The sequence below is a fragment of the Talpa europaea genome, assembly GCF_964194135.1.
Source record: "Talpa europaea genome assembly, chromosome: 9".
NCBI classification, from domain to species: domain Eukaryota; kingdom Metazoa; phylum Chordata; class Mammalia; order Eulipotyphla; family Talpidae; genus Talpa; species Talpa europaea.
This window is the reverse complement of record NC_140076.1, coordinates 115,250,881-115,271,351: the sequence shown is the minus strand read 5'-3', so window position 1 is coordinate 115,271,351 and position 20,471 is coordinate 115,250,881. Positions and strand designations below refer to the sequence as shown.

Sequence of the window (20,471 nt, the reverse complement as noted above, 5' to 3'; positions counted from 1 at the left end):
CCCCAGAGGATGCCCAGCTCTGGTGAGGGGAGACCTAATAAGAACCTGTTCAAAAAGGAACTGCACTAGTGCAGAGTGAGAAAACAGGGCTTGCAATGATGCAAGGCTTGTTTTTTATTTTAAGGGTTTTGTTGAAAACAATCATGAATTAATCACATAACTGCCACACATTTTCCAAAATGTGACAGTCTAATGCTGAAATGTATCTCCAGGAGGAGGGAGGTGAGGCGCAGCCCTTTATTCTGCTTGCTTCACAGATTAAAATCATATCTTAGGTTGAACTACTGAAAAAACTAAAAAGCAATACAGGGCAGGATAACTGTAATAAAGAAGAGGAATAAAACTGGTTCTGTGACCAAAGTATGAAGTTACAGGGAAAGAATTTTCATTCTAACAGGTCTGTAACACTGGAGACATTCTAACATTTGTAACTGATCTGTCAAGACAAAATATATTTTGTTAAAATAAATAAAACCAATATAATTACCAATCATCTATCAATTTTTGGGCAACATTACAAATATCTTTCCCCATAATGCATTTTAATTTTTAAGTTACATTATGAAATGGAATTTCAAAATGTGGCCGTGTTGAAGTAAAAAGCACTCTCTGCCACTTTTTAAGTGTGGAAAGTCTTCCTACCACAGGTTTTATAAATGATATTCTTTTTTTTTTTTTTTAAATCCTGCCTGATGCCTGCAGCACAAGTCAAGTTTTTTTGTTTTATTTTTTATTTTTTTAAGATTTATTGATTTATTTATTTATACAAGCACTGGGTACAGTCAGAAGCGCGGGAGGATGAGAGCAGAGAACAGAACAGGCAGAATGATGAAGTACACTGCTGAGGGGTGCAGCGGGCGGCAGGAGAGGTCTGAGCGCCATATGGGACCCTCACCAGTGGCCAGGGATCGAACCGGCGCTGCAGAGCCTGCGGGAAGCTTCTCAGCCCAGCGCTCAACCACTGCGCCACCAGGGGAGGCCCGATATTCTTTTTTTTTTAAGACTTATTTATTTATACAAGAACCGGGGTACAGGCCAGATGTGCGGGAGGGTGAGAGGATTCACCAGAGACAGAGTGGGGAGCAGAACAGGCAGAATGACTGAAATACACTGCTGAGGGGAGCAGCGGGAGAGACAGGAGAGGTCTACTGCTCCATGTGGATAGCTCCCTGGCCGGGGCTGGAACTTGTGCTGCAGTGGCTGCGGACAGCCCTCACACGTTGCGTCTTAACCCATATGCCACCAGGGAGGCCCTAGGTTAATGTTAAATATATGGCATTTTAAAATCTGTTATAATCTTATATTTTGTTAAGAATGTAGTTTTATTTAAAAAAAAAAAAAAAAGGCCCCCTTGGAGCAGATGGTTGGTCAGTTTGCGAGGAGTCAAGTCACAATTATCTGTAAATGATGGCTTTTCAACTAAACTACAGAGTGTCTTCCAGGCAGAGGTAATAATTTATTTACTGCTGCTTCTTCAGTACCCACAAGGTACCCACTTAGTAGTAACTCAACGAATGACAATTGGACTTTGTCATTTTCAAATTAAACTACCCATTATGACATCCCAGCCGCTACTTTACCAATGTCCTCAAGCAAATGAGCCGGAAGAAGAAGAAACGTATGTGACACAGGAAAAGGCACCGCCGGCAGGGAAACTAGGGATTTTAGTTCGGGCCTTAGTAAGAAGTCCTCTGGGGGCTAGGTTTCCGCATTTATAAGATAATTGGTACTACATACTTTCTGCCAGCTCTAAAATTTTTAGCTATATCTATTCTTTATTTACAGAGTTCTCAGACTTCTGCAGTTCAACCACCTCTCATATTTAGGAATTCTCTCACACAAAACAAAATCTGGAACAGTAGTCTGTCTTACTCTGGTATCCTAAGAGCCCTGTTTTAGCTGCTACTTGCCACAACCTCAATTCCTACAAATGTACAATTAACGTTAATAGAAATTGCAGAATTGTTAGGGTGTTCAATAATGCTTCCTCTGCTAGCAGCCCGCCCCGCCACCCTCACCTCTAAACAGTGAGAGAGTAAGGCAATTAATTAAAGCAGGAAGTTGACAACAAGCACAATACAGTGTCCAGGTATGAGTCAAAATAAAAAGACCAGGGGGCCTCCCTGGTGGAGCAGGGGGTAAAGATAGCGCTATCAAGCTGTCGCCAGCCACTGAAGCAGGAGCTCGATTCCTGGCCAGGGAGCTACCCACAGGGCACAGCAGACCACTCCTGTCTCGCCCGCTGCTCCCCTCAGCAGTGGATTTCAGTGGATCCACCTGTTCTGCTCCCCACTCTGTCCCTGGTGAACCCTCTCACCCCAAGTTCTTGCATGCATAAATAAATAAATCTTTTAAAAAATAATAAAATAAAAAAACCTAAAACCATCACCCTGTGCGTGCCTCACTTAGGACAGCGTCTCTTTTAAATCAATTTCTTCATTCTGGAATGGGATCAGATCAACGTGCTTTATCTCGCAGGCGCTCAGTGTTTGCTACCTCACTGAATGGAAGACAAACGATGGTCCACTCAAGGAGGCAGCTGATAATCAAAACACTTTGGAGCTCTGAAATAGGTAGACAGACTTTATCTAATGCTAAACATTGGTGACGCTGCATCTTCTACAATAATTCCCTTTTATATAATGAACTCTTTCATTTGTTTATAACAAATACCTTCCTGGGTGTGTCCTTTGTCTTCATTTTTTTTTTTTAGGTTAAAAAAAAATTTTTTTTTTATTTGTACAAGAGCCGGGGTACAGTCCAGATGCGCGGGAGGGTGAGAAGATTCACCAGAGACAGAGTGGGGAACAGAACAGGCAGATTGACTGAAATACATTGCTGGGGGGGAGCAGCGGGCGAGGCAGGAGAGGTCTGCTTGCCATGTGGGTTGCTCCGAGGCCGGCGGGGATAGAACTGGCACTGCAGAGGCTGCGGACAGCTTCACAGCGCTGCGCTCAACCGCCTGCGCCACTCGGGAGGCCCTTTGTCTTTAATTTTATGGTGTCTTCTGTAATACAGTTTAATCCTGATATAATTCATATTTTTATTCTCTGTTCTTTGTCGTAGAGCTTCTTAACCTCCCTATAATCATGTAAGTACTTGTATTTTCTTTTAATATTTTAAAGTTCTGTTTTCTATATCAAGGTAATTTATTTGGAACACTTTTGTGTAGGCAAACACTTAACACTAAAGTTTATTTTTTCCACATGGGAAGCTTATGTCCCATAATTACTTACAGAAGGTTTCATTCTCACACTGCAGTGATTTAGGGGCTATAACAGAAGAGACAACCCTGGGCGCAGAGGTCAGGAAGTGACAGCTTCTTGAGGATGCCTGCTCTTTTAGGAAGGTAGAAGGGTTGCGTGAGTAAAACCCTAGAGAGCTTATCACCTAGCTGGGAATACTATATGACTCTGTATCTATTATGCAGTTTTTTCTTGCAGGTTGTTAAATTTTCAAAAGCAACCAACTTCTTCATTTATTCAATATTATACTTTTGAAAATCATGTTTAGTCCTAGTAAGTCTTTTTGTGTTCTAGTTTGATCTCTTTAAGTAATAACATTTTGAAAACTGTGACATAACATGACAAAAATTGCATAAAACATATGGAAGTATTAACACATATATAATTATTCAAGAGTAATTTAAAAGTGAATGTTCAGTGCCTCCCCTGGTGGTGCAGGCAGTTGAGTACAGTGCCGTGAAGCTATCTGCAGCCTCTGCAGCATGGGTTCCATCCCAGCTGACCAGGGAGCTACCCACATGGCGCAGCAGACCTCTCCTGTCTCACCCGCTGCTCCCCTCAGCAGTGTGTTTTGGTTCGTCTGCCTGTTCTGTTCCCCACTCTGCCTCTGGTGAATCCTCTCACCCTCCCGCACATCTGGCCTGTGCCCCGGTTCTTGTATGCATGAATAAATAAATCTTTACAAAATAAAAAATAAAAGTGAATGTCCATATAATCACAATCCAGGGTAATAAATCAAGCACTGCCAGCTCCCGGGAGGACTGCAGTGGGCCCCTGAAGACCAAGATCCCTCCCATCTCCCGGAGATGGTGGACTTTGTGGGGACCGTCCCCTTGCTTTTCTCTTAGTTTTAACATCTAGGCATACACGCACAATAGTTTATCTTTGTCAGATTTGAACATTATATAAATGAAATCATACCATATAAATACTCCTTTGTATTTAAACCAATATTTGTGAGATTTATCTGTGATATTATGTGTAACTGAAATTCATTTATTTTGTTTGCTGTTTTGTATTTCAATACACCACAATTCACCCATTTTACTGCAAAAGAGACCAGGCTGTCTTCACAATTTTATTACCATGAACAAAGACGAGCTGCTATAAAAAACTTCCACTGATCGTGCTGCACATATGCAAAAATTTCTCATGGCTAAAACCTCGGTGGAATCCCAGGGTCACTGGGGATACGTTACAAACTGTTTTTAATAGAAGGTTGTTTCATGCCAGTCAAACCTCAAACCAAAAGTACATGAGAACTCCCACTGGGCCAGACCTTGCTAATGCTGTTATTAGCAGACATTAAGGATCTCCCTGGTGGCGCAGGGGTTAAGTCTAAGCACAATGAAGCTACTGGCAGCAACTACAGCAAGAGTTCGAACCCCCACCAGGGAGCTGACAAAAACTGCGCAGCAGGCCTCTCCTGTCTTCCCACTGCTCCCCTCAGCAGTGTTTCAGTAGATCCTCCTGCTCTGCTCCCCACTGTCTCTGGTGAATTCTCTCATCCCCTGCACCTCTGGTCTATACCCCAGTTCTTGTATGCATAAATACATAAAATAAATCTTTAAAAAAAATAAAATTGATGCCTTGTCTGGTAGATTTGTGTGCCACTTACTGCCTTTTTCTGATCCTAGAGCCGGAGAGCAAACTCTCTTTATTTCCCCTCTGTTCAGTGTTAGCCTCTGTCAACAGAGGGCCCTGGAGGGAGGCTGAGAGGCAGGAATAGGTAGTGAGGATGCCTCAAACAGGCCAGCATGCAGGTGTCAGGCAGAGGTTCTAGAACATTGCAGGCTTGTTCTTGAAGTTCAGCCATGATGGCTCCCCAGCCTATTTTTTTTTGGCAGCCAGAGTGGCAGGTAGTATGTTCTTGTAGGAACCCACTCTTTCTTTGGGTCTGAATCTCATGTGGGAGTGGAGAAGTGGAGGAAGGCCCATTTACTTCTCTAGCTATAAGAACAAACCTGCACTCCAACTAAAGAGAGAAACCACACCCCAGTAATTTAAGCAAGGAAAATTTAATATATGGAATTGTTAAGTAGGTAAAAGGTAGCAATTAGAAAGAATAAAAGAGCTCTAGGATGTGATGAGATAGTAGCTGTTGAAAGTGGCTACTACCGTGTTTTCTTTGGCTATATCTGGGGCAATACCATACTGCTTTATTTATCATAGCTTTATTATAAGTCTTGAAATCTGATAAAGCCAGTCACCCACCTTGTTACTCTTCAAGAGTTTCTAAGCTTTCTTTTTTTGGGGGGATGAAGGGAAGGTGGACACTCTCTAAATAACAGTATAAATTTTAGACCACTTGTAAAAAAGAAAAAACCCAAATGAGATCTTAGATGAGACTTCATTTGATTTATTAATCAATTTGGGATGAACTGACATTGTCAAATATTGAGCCTCCCCTAGCCACAAATATTTACTTATATTTTCTACAATGTCTCTCAATTATGTTTTATAATTTTCTCCACAGAGGCCTTATACATCTTTTGTTGAGATTTTTAGCATTTCATAATTTAAGCCCATACTTGTGTCCCTGCAGTCATTCCCGACCAGCAGAGTGGTGAAACTCGGGTGGCCTGCGTCTGTCTCAGATGAGGCATATGCCCTGTAGTTTATTTAGTGCCTCATTTCTTCACATTTTGGTTTTTTGTGTTGATTATTTTTTTTTTAAGATTTATTTATTTTTATACAAGAACCAGGGTACAGGCCAGCTGCATGGGAGGGTGAGAGGATTCACCAGAGACAGAGTGGGGAACAGAACAGGCTGACTGACAAAATACACTGCTGAGGGGAGCAGCGGGCAATTCAGGAGAGGTCTGCCATGCCATGTGGGATTCTCACCCACCGGCCGGGATCCAACCTGTGCTGCAGAGGCTGTGGACAGCCTCACAGTGTGGCACTCAACCGCCTGTGCCACCAGGGAGGCCCTCTGTTGATGATTTTGCTGTTTAAAATGGCGCCCAGACATTGTGTTAAACTTCTGTGTACTGCTGTTAAGCACAAGAAGGCTTGATGTGCTCTACAGAGAAAACACATGTACTAGATGAACTTTGTTCAGGGATTACCCATGACTTCAATAAATCAACAGTGTAATGGCACACGTCAAATAAAATGTCCTTACAGACAAACGCACAGGTTTGTAGACTGACCAGTGGAAGAATGTCATGACCGGGGGCTCGCAGGCACCTGACCCTCTGTCTCCCACAGAAGCAATGATTCAGTATTTGTTAATTTATTGTTCACGGGAACTTTATTCATAATTACTAAGATTAACAAGAATCAGCTGTATCTATTTCTTCCATTACAAAGAATTTAAATGTTCCTCATTTTCTTTGTTTCTAGCAAAAATAATAACTTTACTGTATTGATTCGAATCCTGTAACCTTGCTAAACTTTATTAATCACAATCATCCATTTGCAGACGCTTTTGATTTTCCATGTATAAATCACATTAACGACTTTTTTTCTTTTTCGTGTATCTTTCTTTCTTCCTGCTTTATGCTCTGGTTAAGAGTGTCACTACAAAGCTGAACAGAAACATGGCATCAGGCACCGTTCTCACTTGCCTCCTCCTAGGTGACATGTTTTCTGCAGGTTTTTATTCTTGGACACGTGTTACCAGACTGGCGAAGCGCCTTTCTGTTCCTGACTTGTTTTATAATGAATGGATTTTTCTGCATTTTTTCTCTTTTAACTTACTGGCACAGTGAATTGTATGAATTTGCTTCCCAATGCGAAGTCGCATTCCCAGCGCTGTGACCAGCCCCACAGAGCTATGTTCCCCTGATATCTATGATCATGAATAAGATCTGTCTATAATTTTCCTTTCCCATACTCTCTTGGTCAAGTTTTGGAGTCAAAGTTACGCTAGTTCCATTAAGGTGAGCCAAATAGCATTCTCTCTTTTCTCTGAATGTGTGCCAGATTGGAATTATTTAACTTGCTTATGAATCTAGGTCAGGATTTTCTTTTTCTCATTAAACTTTGCTTTAACAGGTCTCAAATTCTTTTTTTTTTTTTTAAAGATTTGTGTTTATTCATTTATGCATACCAGAACTGGGGTGCAGGCCAGAGGTGTGGGAGGTGAGAGGATTTACCAGAGACAGAGTGGGGAGCAGAATAGGCAGATCTACTGAAACACACTGCTGAGGGGAGCAGCGGGCGAGACAGGATAGGTCTGCTGTGCTGTGTGGATCACCTCCTTGGCTGTGAATTAAACTCACAGAGCAGTGGCTGTCGAGATTTTAACCCCTGTGCCACCAGGGAGGCCCTGGATCTCGAATTCTTTGACAGATATTTGGCCCACTGTTTGTTTACATTTAAAAAGTACTGATAGGCCTCCCTGGTGGCGCAAAGAGTTAAGCACCGCACTATGAAGCAATCCGCAGCCTCTGCAGCACAAGTTCAATCCCCGGCCAACCAGGGAGCTTCCCGCTGCTCCCCTCAGCAATGTATTTCATCAGTCTGCCTGTTCTTCTCACCACTCTGTCTCTGGTGAATCCTCTCACCCCCTGCATCTTTGGCCTGTATCCCAGTTCTTGTATGCATAAATAAATAAATCTTAAAAAAAAATAAAAAGTACTGATTTTGAAAAGTATAACACAAAACTACCATACACACAAAAAAGTCACAAAACATTCTCCTTTCCTTCTGACGGGCTTACAATGCAACATTGTCAACCAGTCCTTCATTTTTCTTTTGTATTGTCCTTTAACTTTTATTATTATATATGTAATAATTTTAATTTAATAAAACTTTTTTTTTATTTTCTTTAAGATTTATTTATACAACAGCTGAGGTACAGGCCAGAGGCACGGAAGGGTGAGAGGATTCACCAGAGACAGAGTGGGGAGCAGAACAGGCAGATGGACTGAAAGCACTGCTGAGGGGAGCAGTGGGCATGACAGGAGAGGTCTGCCGCGCCATGTGGGTATCTCCCTGGCTGGCCGGGAATTAAACCCATGCTGCAGAGGCTGCGGACAGCTTCATAGTGCTGTGCTCAACTGCCTGCGCCACCAGGGGAGGCCCCTAATAAACTCTTTTTAAGAGGATTAATCAGTCTTTTACTATTAAACTTAAATGTTTAACAGAAACAAAGAGCTGTTTTTCCACCTCTCGTTAAGACTGAAATGCACAAGCTATTCTAAATGCTCTTCCTGCAAGACATGAGTCTCCACTATTTAAAATGGTGCTTCACATGAGCATTTCCATGCATTACATTTTATTAGCATATAACCTCAAATGCTAACATGACTCTTCATGTTGGTGGAGGAAAATACCTATCAACTCATTGTGGATGACTGGAAGAGAGAGACTGGGGTGGTGGGGAAGAGGATATTCGCCTGCTAAGCTTTCTGGGCAGACCAGAAGACCTTGCCAACTCCTTGCCCACTGCTTTGATGCCACCAGTAGTAACATTCAGTTTCATGCCATGAACAATGAAACAGAAGATTCCAGAGGAGCAGAGTACGGCATGCATGAGCTTTCCAAGAACCGCAGCACTATTTCAAGAGTATGGAGCCATCTTCCAGCTTCTTACCAGAACGGTTACTGACGCTCCCAGCTCAGTGCACTGAACTCATCTCACACTATGGACGAGTCAGCACAGCTGTGCAGCTGCTCCCGACTGGTAATTACCTAAGCCATGATAAACACCTTTGCAGGTAAATCCTTGACAATGAAGCCCACATCTTCCCAGGAAGAACCGCACTCAAAACTACCTGGGGCATTTCAACAGACTTTACTTCCACTCTGTCCCTGCCGAGTGCGAATGTGATACCACACAGGGTCTGAGAACATAAGGCTTTACTGGGCTGGCGGGGATAATACCAAAACCATAATTTTGTAGACGTCTGGAGCAGAAGAAACATAAGAATTTGTCAGCTGGACAACTGGGGGACAGAGTGTAACCCAGAATATCAAGCAGCGTGGCCCACCGATAGCGCCATCTTCACAGATGTCTTTCCGACCTTGAGGCAGGGATGATACTAGTACTTGGCTCCAGCGCTCTGTCACCATTCCAAGCAGAAATTGGCACTAATGCTACTTATGGCCAATTTTCTTAATGTAGGTGCTGATTTCCTTAATTTCCTTGTCTTTCTTCTGGCTGCAGGGTGGCTCAGTAGAGTCCGTCTTGTTAATACCTATAGCTAGTTGTTTCACACCAATGCACCTGCCGGTCTGTCCATCCTTGGAGTTACCATCTTCAAAATTCACCAACACCAGCTGCAACCACCTGGACAGCACAGCCAGCCTGAGATGGAGCTGAGGTCATGATTTAGGTCAAGTCCTGGGCATTGGGGGTAGTCCCATAATATCAAATTTCCGCAGGGAGACCCATGACAATATCACAATCTCACATTCAGCTGTCTATATCAGAACCCAGGCAAGCCTGAGGAACTCTTTCCACCGCCACAGCCTCCCCATCTCCAGAACGCATCTCACATTGGGCACGCTGCAGCCTGAGTTCATGCTAACACTGACACTCCCTGAACAGCAACCTCCATGTCCCACAGCCCCCGGCAGTCATTGTACGGCTTCCTTCATAAATTGATTGCTCTAGACACCTCTTGTATGTTTCCTTTTTATTTTTTTTAATATTTATTTATTTATGATTACAAGAGCTAGGGTACAGGCCAGAGATGTGGGGGGTGTGTGTGTGCGTGTGTGTGTGTGTGTGAGTGAGAGAGAGAGACAGAGAGAGAGGATTAACCAGAGATAGAGTGGGGAGCAGAACAGGCAGATCTACTGAAATACACTGCAGAGGGGAGCAGCAGGGAGACAGGCGAGGTCTGCTGCGTGTGTGGGTCAGCTCCCTGGCCAGGGATCAAACTCAGGCAGTAGCAGTGATAGAGCTGGTAGCGCTAAAGACTTAACCCCTAGGCAACCAGGGAGGCCCAGCTCATTAATTTTTTTTTTTTAAAGGTTTATTTATACAAGCATTGGGTACAGTGAGAAACGCGGGAGGGTGAGAGAATTCACCAGAGCCAGAGTGGGGAGCAGAACAGGCAGACTGACGAAGTACACTGTTGAGGGGAGCAGCAGGTGGCAAGAGAGGTCTGCACGCCATGTGGGACCCTTGCCCGGTGGCCAGGGATTGAACCGGTGCTGCAGAGGCTGCGGCAGCTTCGCAATCCAGCACTCAACTGCTGTGCCACCAGGGAGGCCCTCATTAATTTTTTTTTAAGATTTATTTATTTATACAAGAACTGGGGTACAGACCAGATGCGCAGGAGGGTAAGAGGACTCACCAGAGAGAGCGGGGAACAGAACAGGCATACTGACGAAATACACTGCTGAGGGGAGCAGCAGGAGAGACAGGAGAGGTCTAGCTGTGCCATGTGGGACCCTCACCAGCTGGCCGGGATGCACTGGTGCTACAGAGGCTGCAGACAGCTTCACAGTGCTGCCTCAACCACCTGCACAACCAGGGGAGGCCCCCAGCTCATTAATTTTTGTAGTACTTTTATATCCCTGATACTCGTATTAGCTTTTATAGTCTTCACAACAACCTTAAGATACAAACTGCTACTACTATTCTCATTTTCTAGTAAGAAATCCGAAGAACTGAAAAATTAAATAGCTAATCTAACAAGTGGTAGACCCAGGATTTGAGTATTAAGCAACTCGATTGTAAACTTTCCTTTTTTTTTTTTTAATAGAGGCATGTTTTATTTATTTGTTTGTTCGTTTGTTTTTTTGTTCATACATGCACTGGGTACAAGCGCAGGAGGGTGAGAGAATTCACCAGAGCCAGAGCGGGAAGCAGAGCAGGCAGAAGTACACTGCTGAGGGGAGCAGCGGGCGGCAGGAGAGGTCTGCGCGCCATGTGGGACCCTCCTCCGGTGGCTGGGGAGCAGCTGGGGATTGAACTGGCGCCGCAGAGGCTGCAGGCAGCTTCGCAACCCAGCGCTCAACCGCTGCGCCACCGGGGAGGCCCAAACTTTCCATTCTTAACATCTAAGTTCTGTTGCTTCCCAAGAAAAAAAAATATTCCAGAAAGAAAAAACTCAAAAGCATTTGCTATCAAGGCATGTGAGGTGGGGAGCAATGGCTTATTAATGTGACACGGGAGAGCGGGTGACAAGGACGACAAGTTAACAATCTTAACTGCTCTGGGCTTTAGTTTTCCTCTTTTGTAGAGAAGAATAATAAAATCCAATCTGCTTACCTGCAAATTGGTTATTGTGAGTTTCAAATAATACTTGTATAATTCTCAACTTATAACATTTCTACACCAATTGCAGTAAGAGGGCTGTACATAAACATAAGGTGTACTGTGTTGCTTTAGACATTTTGAACTAAGTATGGCCATATGCCGGATCAGTGAAGCAGTTATTCCCAGGAAGTAAAGACGTGGCCAAAAGCTAGAGACAGAGAGATAGCAGTTGTCTGAATAAGTTAAATGCTCCGGTAGACACGCCTCTGGGATACAGGAGATAAAGGCAGAAGAAAGGTGGGTCTGACAATTAAGTCAGAAAGTGAGAGAAATGCCAAAATCCAAATTGCCAAGTGGCTTGAAGACTTTCTTCACTGAGCAACAACTAACCAGATGTCACCAGAAGCTCTTCTTACCTTGCGTTATCTCAGAGCACCAAATCCCTAAATTCTGTCAGGATTTCTTTTGCCAGCAAATGTTCTAAGTATGATTCTCTCTGTGCCCTCAGACCTTAAAGAGCAGGAAGAATTTACTTACTTCACTAGAGCAGCTGCTTCAGGAAGTACATCAGCGAACGACTCGCGGAATATGAGTGCGTTTTTCCTCTTGCAGTTCTGGATGACGTCATTGGCCAGGTAGAAAAGGTTCAGGCGGTGGGGATAGGCAGCTGGGGCAGCAAAAGACAAGAAATAAAGTCAAATCAGTCAACTTACACCTAGTTCAACTTACTTCAACTACGGTGTTGTCAAACAGTACAGCTGCTATTACATGGAGGATAGACGGATGGACGGACAGAACAGATGGGCCAACTTACTGAACCCAGAGCCTAAAAGTCTTGATTACTTAAGACATGTCTGTTCCAAGTGCTCTTTGAGCAGATTTCTACTTCACTTTGTACATATCTTTGAAAATCTCAACTCAAACTTTTAGCTTTGAAGCTCAACTTGTTGTAAACACACCACGGCTAGCGGAAAGAGCGAGGACTCTAGGATCCAACCAGAATGCGACCGTAAGCCAATGGCTCAGCTCTACGTTATTCCTGCAGACAGACTCTCCATCACACAGGCCAGCGACCACTCTGCTATGCCGGAATCCTCCCATCTTCTGCCAAGAGAGGTCTTGTGGCTACTTAATCACTAGATGAATGTCTTGGGAAATGTATCATTTGCGCTCTGTGTGAGCCGGGAGCAGAACAGGCAGACTGAAACACACTGCTGAGGGGAGCAGCAAGCGAGACAGGAGAGGTCTGCCTCGCCATGTGGGTTGCTCCCTGGCTGGCCGGGGTCTGAACTCGTGCTGCAGAGACTGCGGGCTGCTTCATAGTGCAGAGCCTAACCCCTTGCGCCACCAGGGAGGCCCTCTAGTCTCAATTTCTTGATTTCAAATTCAATAACCCTCCCTTCTTGGCAGGTTGTAAAACCCCCTCCTCTGATCACAACCTCTCATTCCCAGTAATGTGTTCTTCAATTTCCTCAAGATCTCAGGTCTTTATTTTCTCTATCACCACAATCTCTTTCAGTACTTAAATTCTTTCTCTAACAATACCAGTCTTTGACCATGGTTCAAATCACTTTTTATCAAAACTTTTCTTTTTCTCCTCCCTCTCTAATTAAGCCCTGGTAGCATATACATCTAACAAAACCCAAGAGCTGGATCAATCTAGCTAAATGTGTCTATGTCTGCACCTGTATTTCTACTCCTGGCTTCTAGTGAAGGAAAATCACATCACCAGGAGGATGGAAACCATATAAATTCTGTCTCCAACAGAAAGCTCGTCCTCAAAGCTTGTCCTTCCACATGATCTTAATCAGCATACTCTGTCCTTTGCCATAACAATGCCACGCCAAGCTCATTGCCTTACTACACTCCTGCTCACTCAGAAGCTTCCATGTTATTTCACAGAGAGAGCAGAAACCATTGGATGAGAATTATGTCCTCACCAAAAATGTATTCATATTTAAATCCAGCTTGATCAAATTACCCAAGTCAGTTAAGACCTTCCAGATCTGGGAATCTGAAAGTTTCATTATACTGACTGTATCCACTTCAGCTCCTACTAACTCCATAATTATAGGAACTACCTTTTTCTTTTGACCTTACAATATGTAATTTATTGCGCTGAGAGCTTCCTATAAACTATGCTACCTCATCTATGGGGCTATCACTCCACTCAAACAGCAATTACAAGCTTATGATTAAATTCCAACTTATTATCAAATGGTTTTTTAAAAAATGTTATTTTTTACTGCTTTTGAAGATTTATTTATGCATACAAGAACGGGGGTACAGGCCAGAGGTGCGAGGGGTGAGAGCATTCCCCAGAGACAGAGTGGGGAACAGGCAGATTGACTGAAATACACTGCTGAGAGGAACAGTGGGGAGACAGGAGAGGTCTGCTGCGCCATGTGGGCAGCAACCTGGCTGGGGATCAAACTCGTGCTGCAGAGGCTGCGGACAGCTTCATAGGTTGCATCTTAACCCCTTGTGCCACCAGGGAGGCCCCTCTTTACGGCTTTTGAAACACAGAATAACCAGCTGCAGCAATCCCTCCCCTCAGCTTCTGCCACAGCCCTTCTGGCCTCCCTCCGCCTCTTTGCTTCCCGCCAAGCGCACAGGAAAGCCTGGCCAGAGAACGGTTCCACCCAGGAGAGTTCGTGCCCCTCCCAGGGGCTCTCCTGAGTGCTCTGTTCTCTTCACCCCAGCACAGTGTTTAAGATTTCAGGCTTTAAATCAGTTTGTTCCATTCCTGGCTCTGTTGCTAACTAGCTTTGGGGTCTTATATATTACCTAACTCTTCCTATGTCACTTTCTTCGTGAAATGACAAGATCACGATATAAAATTAAATGAAATAATGTATGTAAAGCATGTAGCACACATAAAATGAAATGCTATCAGAAAGCCATCCGTTTCCATGTCTTTAACGACTGTCACTTCAATGTATCAATGACCCCCAGATCCAGGGAGGTCTGGATTTCTCTTTATCGGTCAATACACAGAGACACTTCAAACTCTCAGAGGTACCTTGAGCTTGACTTTTCAATATTTTATTAACCTTCCTCCTCTTGCATCTGTTACAGCTCTTGGGTCAAGCCAGAATGTTAGCAATCCGCTTTGACTTCTCCTCATTCCTACCTGACCCTCACCACCATTCAGTAAATCTCTAAGACCAGTCAATTCCGTCTCCAATAATACTTGTCGATATTTCTCCTTCTCTTCTTACTACTGCTCTTTGCTGGACTTCGTCCTGGACGCCCTGCACCACCACCGCACCACTGCACCGCCAGACTTGGTCCCTTTGCATTTATTCTACACTGTTGCCAAATTCATCTTCTAATATGCAAAGATTATCTAATTATTTCTCATATCAAATCTGTCAGTGACTACCCACTCCTTAAGGGGGAAAAGCCCAAACACCTTCACCTGGATCCTATCTTCTGTTTCAGCTTTATCTCTTCCTTGTCAAATTCAAAGTTCCACCTTTCACGAATTCTGCTGATAGTTCCTAAGGGCCTTGCTTTCTCTCTCAGAACTGTCCTTTTCTATGACACTGAATCATCTTCAGTGTTTTCTACCAAGTCTTTAAGAAAAAAATCTGAAATTTTAAATTTGTGTGAGATTCTGACCCCCATCTTATCTTTACCTCTTTCGTAAAGAAATCACTCCAAGTCATTTCAGCTCTGTTCTCACCCTGTGCAAACCCTCCCTGATGGAAGGTCAGAGAATTCGGTCAGGTAGGCTGGGCGATGCCTGGCGGAGGTGGGAACTTGACGCCTGCCCTGAATGCTTTTCACACCCTCTCATTTACCTGTTGAGCCTCAGATTTAGCCACTTTTCTCCCTTAAAGCTCCAATTTAGTAACTGTACCAAGTCCCACCTCTCTCCTTGTCTGACCACCCACTTCAAGAGGCTGACCCTTTTCTTTCCTCAGCGCTCCTTGACATGACACTTCTTCCAAGAAGCGTCCCCTGACTTCGCAAGCTACACCCTGAGACGCAGGGGGCTCAGCGCCGGCAGACAGCCGGCCACGCGCCCGGGACTGTAAGCTCCCGGATGGGTGGGAATGTCTTGTTTGCTGCATGTCAATCATTAATTCAGTGTCTGGTTAAGTGCTCAGTTCATGCCAGTTAAATATCTGATTAAGAAGTTACATTTCTGTAGGCAGGAAGGACACGGCAGGCGCAGAGGGCTGGGTTGGAGCGTGAAACCTGCGTCTTTTGTTCTGGAGCAGAATTCAGGCTAGAATGGTACATTTATGTAACACACACGTATCATAGCACTTTGCACGTGCCGCGTTTGCTCTAAACATCGCAGCAACGCTAAGTTCTCCTCAGCAGCCCCGCTCCAGGCCTGCTCTGGACCCCTCCACGCCACAGAGGCAATGACAGGAAACACGCCAAGTCTAAGTGGTGAAGCGGGGATTTAACTCCACAGGGTTCGGCTCAGGTTTTTAATCCCGACCTAACTTTATCTCAGTCTGACCAGGAAGGCCCGGCCGGAAGAAAAGTGCCGAGAACAGGCCAACGCGACCCGTCCCGGCCAAGAAGTGAGACGGCAACTTTCACGCTCCCCTGCGGCCACGTCCCCCTCCCCTGAGGCCACGTCCCCTCCCCTGCGGCCACATCCCCCTCCCCTGAGGCCACGTCCCCTCCCCTGCGGCCACGTCCCCTCCCCTGCGGCCAGCTCCCGAAGCCACGGAAGCTTTTCATGAAGGTGTTTTAGAAAAAGCAGGTGATTTTATTGTTAGAATTAACACAGAAGAACGAGTGGGACGGGTAGGAAGCAACCAGGGCGCCTCGGGGAAGCTGGGGGATCCGAGCCCAAGGCCGGGGCTCCACGCCGGGTCCAGCGCGGTGACAGGACGGGATGGCAGCGCCCCGCGGAGGGAAGCAGCCGGAGGGGTGCCCAGAGGGCTGCGGGCCGGCACCCCAGGTCTCGTGACTCCGCGGGGAAGAGCCTAGAAGCACGGCCCCCTCCAGCCTCGCTGGTCGCTCGAGCACCTCTGTCTCAGCCTCAGCTGCTTTGAGGGGCAGGCGCCGAGCCCTGCGCGGGCAGCCCCCCAGCCCTGCCCCGGCCTCCCCGCCTCGGAAGCCGTGTCCCGCTCTGCCAGGGAGAAGCCGGGCAGCCCCGACGCCCTCTGGCTCCCGCACTCCACACGGCTCACGTGGGCATCATCCCGCTGCCGCGCCGCAGACACACGGGGAGAAGGAGCCGCGACCACCCCGCGGTGCCGGGAGGATTGCTGGGAACTCAGAGGAAAACACACGCGGCGAGAGAGACACATGGCTCTTTCCTCGATGCCTGCAGACGGGCCCAGGAGGACCAATATTCCAATACCCAACACCTAAATCGGCGCCTGCTCGCGGAAACCAGTGTTTGTTGGAGAAATGGCTGCTTGCAGGCCAGGACAGAAAGTACTAGAAGAGCCTGAAACAACTTGGAGCAGAAGGGTAAAAAGTGATCAAAGAGGGCCTCCCCAGTGGCGCAGCGGTTGAGCGCTGGGTTGTGAAGCTGCCCGCAGCCTCTGCAGCACCAGTTCATTCCCCGGCTGCCGGGCGAGGGTCCCACATGGCGCGCAGACCTCTCCTGCCGCCCGCTGCTCCCCTCAGCAGTGTACTTCGGTCCTTCTGCCTGCTCTGCTCCCCGCTCTGGCTCCGGTGAATTCTCTCACCCTCCCGCGCTTCTGACTGTGCCCAGCGCTTGTATAAATAAATAAATAAATCTTTTAAAAAAAAAGTGATCAAAGAACAGTATCAGATGGACAAAAGCATTATCTACCAGGGTCTCCCACTGGCCCAGTACACGGACAGGACAAGCTAAACGATGAAATAAATAACTGCAAAGGATCATAACCCCCCGACAACAGGGATCCACGCTAGCGTAAGAAGTGAAAAAACCGATCGGAAAGGAGAGAAGCCTGCCTTATCCTTAAGCCAGATGCCGACAGCCCCCGCGCGGGACGTGGTGGGATTATACCATCAGCAGCAGGCAGCCGTGTCAGCAAAAACGAAGAAACAATCATTAATGGATGCTAATAAGCTAGTGCGGCCAAGCTGAACACAAAACAGAAGGGTTACCCGGCCTCCAGCCACTTTCCCTCAAAACCAGCCACCAGCACCTCACCACAGGCAAGGCGTGCGCTGCGGGCACGGCCACGGCTCCTGCACAGAGTGCGCCGGCACCTGGTCCGGGACACCTGTGCTCACAGCTGCGTAGCCCAGATCCAGGAATAGGGAAACTTAACTAAACACAAATTTGTAGCTAGTTTACAAGTCACTGGTTCATAGTCTTTAACTTTCTTGAACGTTTTTACATCCCCGTGGTGTTCTTACACTTTCTTCCAGGACACCGCGCAGACCTTTCACTCCTGCTTTGAAACGCCTGAGGCGGGACCAGAGCAGGGTCTGCCCGGGCTGGTTACGCGCCCCCACCAAGGCAAGTCCGTAGAGGGACTGGACCGGCACGACCTGGAGCTCCGGGGCTCTGCGCGAGGGAGCACCACCACTCTGGTCCTGTGCCGTCCTGTTCTCAAAATGGGCCCAGGTCTGGGAAAACTGAAAAACTGTCTCAGGCTGAAGAAAGCAACAGCTGACGGCAACACATGACCCTGGGTCTTGCTGCAAGGGGAGTGCTGTGTCAGTGCTGTGCCCCGACTGTTGCAATGGTGCGAACTGTGTCTCCTCAAAATTCCTAAGGAGGAGTCCTAACTCCAGGCGATCTCATTGGGGAGAGTTACATACGGGGTGTCCTTGGGAGAAGGGACACCAGAGATTTCTTGCTCCCCCCCCCCGCCAGGCTTTCCGCCCTCCAGAAGTGTAGGAAAAAACAGAATCCTCTGCATAAGTCACAGGGTTTGTGCTGTTTTGTTACGGCAGCCCAGACTTACTAATACTAAAGAGAGACAATGTCCTTGTTTTTAAGACAATGTCCTTTACACGGTCACCGACGTGTAAAGGGGGCGACATGGCTGCATCAAATTCCCAACTGGTCCGGAAGGAAAGCGGCTCACGCGGGAGTGCAGAGAGCGGCCGGGAGGGAGCATGCACCACCACACGTGGGGTCTGCAGAATCGCAGCAAAAGTACACAGAGGTCTTTATAATGTGGTACAAATTTGAATTTTAAAAATAGCAAATTTGAAAAATTAAACAGAGATTCCAATGACAACACGCCATTGCCTTCTGACCCCAATCAAACCACCTGTTGCTTGAATTCTGAGCACCTAGGACCACGCCGAACACATCTGTACTAGCTGTTGGACATGAAAGCCAGGGAGCACATCATAATCCAGCTAAATCAGTAATTTTATACGCGTCCACTATATAATATAAAGATAATATAACTACTATACCAAATGTAGAAAATAATCGGCCCATATGACATATGCACATCCTTCTTTCTGAGCTTTTCACCATCTTGAATGCAACTGTCTTTAGAGTGTAAATATCTGCTAACTGTGAAGCTGGTTTATCGGATTCACAAAATTAAGGGAGCCATTCATTAATCAAATATGAAGACAATGTAGCAAACAGAAGAGGGTCGGCCTACCGAAAGTGGGAAAAAATTATGAAGTATGTCAATCTGACTCTTGCTCCCCCTTATTTTCTACATCTCAGCCCAGTCAGCCCTGTTACATTTTACTGAATCTGATACAAAATTCAACATCCATTTATGAAGAAAAAAAAAAAAAAACCTCAACAAAATGTATACAGTGCAAACATAACTCAACATAATAAAGGCCACATACAACAAACTCACAGCCAGTATCACAATCAATGACAGTTTTTCCTCTAAGATTGGGAACAAGACAAGGATGTCTACTCTCATCCAACATAGTACTGGAAGTCCTAACCAGAACAATATGTCAAGAAATAGATGTAGGGCCTCCCTGGTGGTGCAGGGGATAACTCTCAGCACTATGAAGCTATCTGCAGCCACTGAAGCATGAGTTCAATCCCCAGCCAGGGCACAGTAGACCTCTCCTGTCTCCCCGCTGCTCCCCTCAGCAGTTTGTTTCAGTGGATCTGTCTGTTCTGCTCCCCACTCTGTCTCTGGGGAATCCTCTCACACAACGTCCCCCACCCCCATCCCAGACCAGCACCTCTGGCCTACATTCCAGCTCTTGTATGCATAAATAAATAAATTAAAAAAAAAAAAAAAGGAAAGAAATGTAAAAGGCATCCAAATTGGAGGGCCTCCCCGGTGGCGCAGCGGTTGAGCGCTGGGTTGCGAAGCTGCCCGTGGCCTCTGCGGTGCCGGTTCGATCCCCGGCTGCTCCCCGGCCACCGGAAGAGGGTCCCACATGGCGCACAGACCTCTCCTGCCGCCCGCTGCTGCCCTCAGCAGTGTACTTCGGTCCTTCTGCCTGCTCTGCTCCCTGCTCTGGCTCTGGTGAATTCTCTCACCCTCCCGCGCTTCTGACTGTACCCAGTGCATGTATAAACAAAACAAACAAAACAAACAAATAAAAAAAAATTAAAAAAAAAAAGGCATCCAAATTGGAAAGGAAGAGGTAAAAGTGCCACTATTTGCAGATAACATATATGTAGAAAATATGAACTAATAAATGAATTCAGTAAAGTTGTTAGGCAAAAAATCCATATGCAATGATCTGTTGTATTTCTGTAATAAAAGAAAATCCCATTTACAATCCCATTAGACAGAGTAAATTAGCTACAGGTAAATTAACTAAGGAGGCAAAAGACCTGTGCAGTGAAAACTCTAAGACATTGATAAAAGACAACATAAATACACAGCTATTCCATGATCACGGATTGGAAGAATTAATAGTTAAAATGTCCATACAAACGAGAGTAATCTACAGACTCCATGTATTCCCTATCAAAATTCCAATCGCATTTCCCATAGAAATAAAATAATCCTAAATTTTGCACAGAACCACCATGAACAGCCAAAGCAATCTTCAAAAGAACAAAACTGGAAAGACAAAACTGGAAGTACAACATGCCCTGATTCCAAACTACACTACAAAGTAATAATAATCAAAACTAGCATGGTATTGGCACAAAAACAGACACACAGATCAATGGAATATAATGGAAAAAT

The 20,471-nt window shown here is 45.7% G+C and overlaps 1 protein-coding gene across 11 annotated transcripts in view; it reads right to left on the bottom strand.

The window, feature by feature from the left end:
- RPRD2 (regulation of nuclear pre-mRNA domain containing 2) overlaps positions 1–20,471 on the bottom strand; it is a gene marked incomplete at both ends in the record, with an annotated part of 61,653 nt that overhangs the window by 21,110 nt on the left and 20,072 nt on the right. For all 11 annotated transcript variants that reach the window (XM_084243525.1, XM_084243529.1, XM_084243528.1 and 8 more), the window contains one exon: positions 11,947–12,076. In XM_084243525.1, coding sequence (XP_084099651.1) covers positions 11,947–12,076 — 130 coding nt within the window. The remainder of the gene's footprint in view (positions 1–11,946; positions 12,077–20,471) is intronic.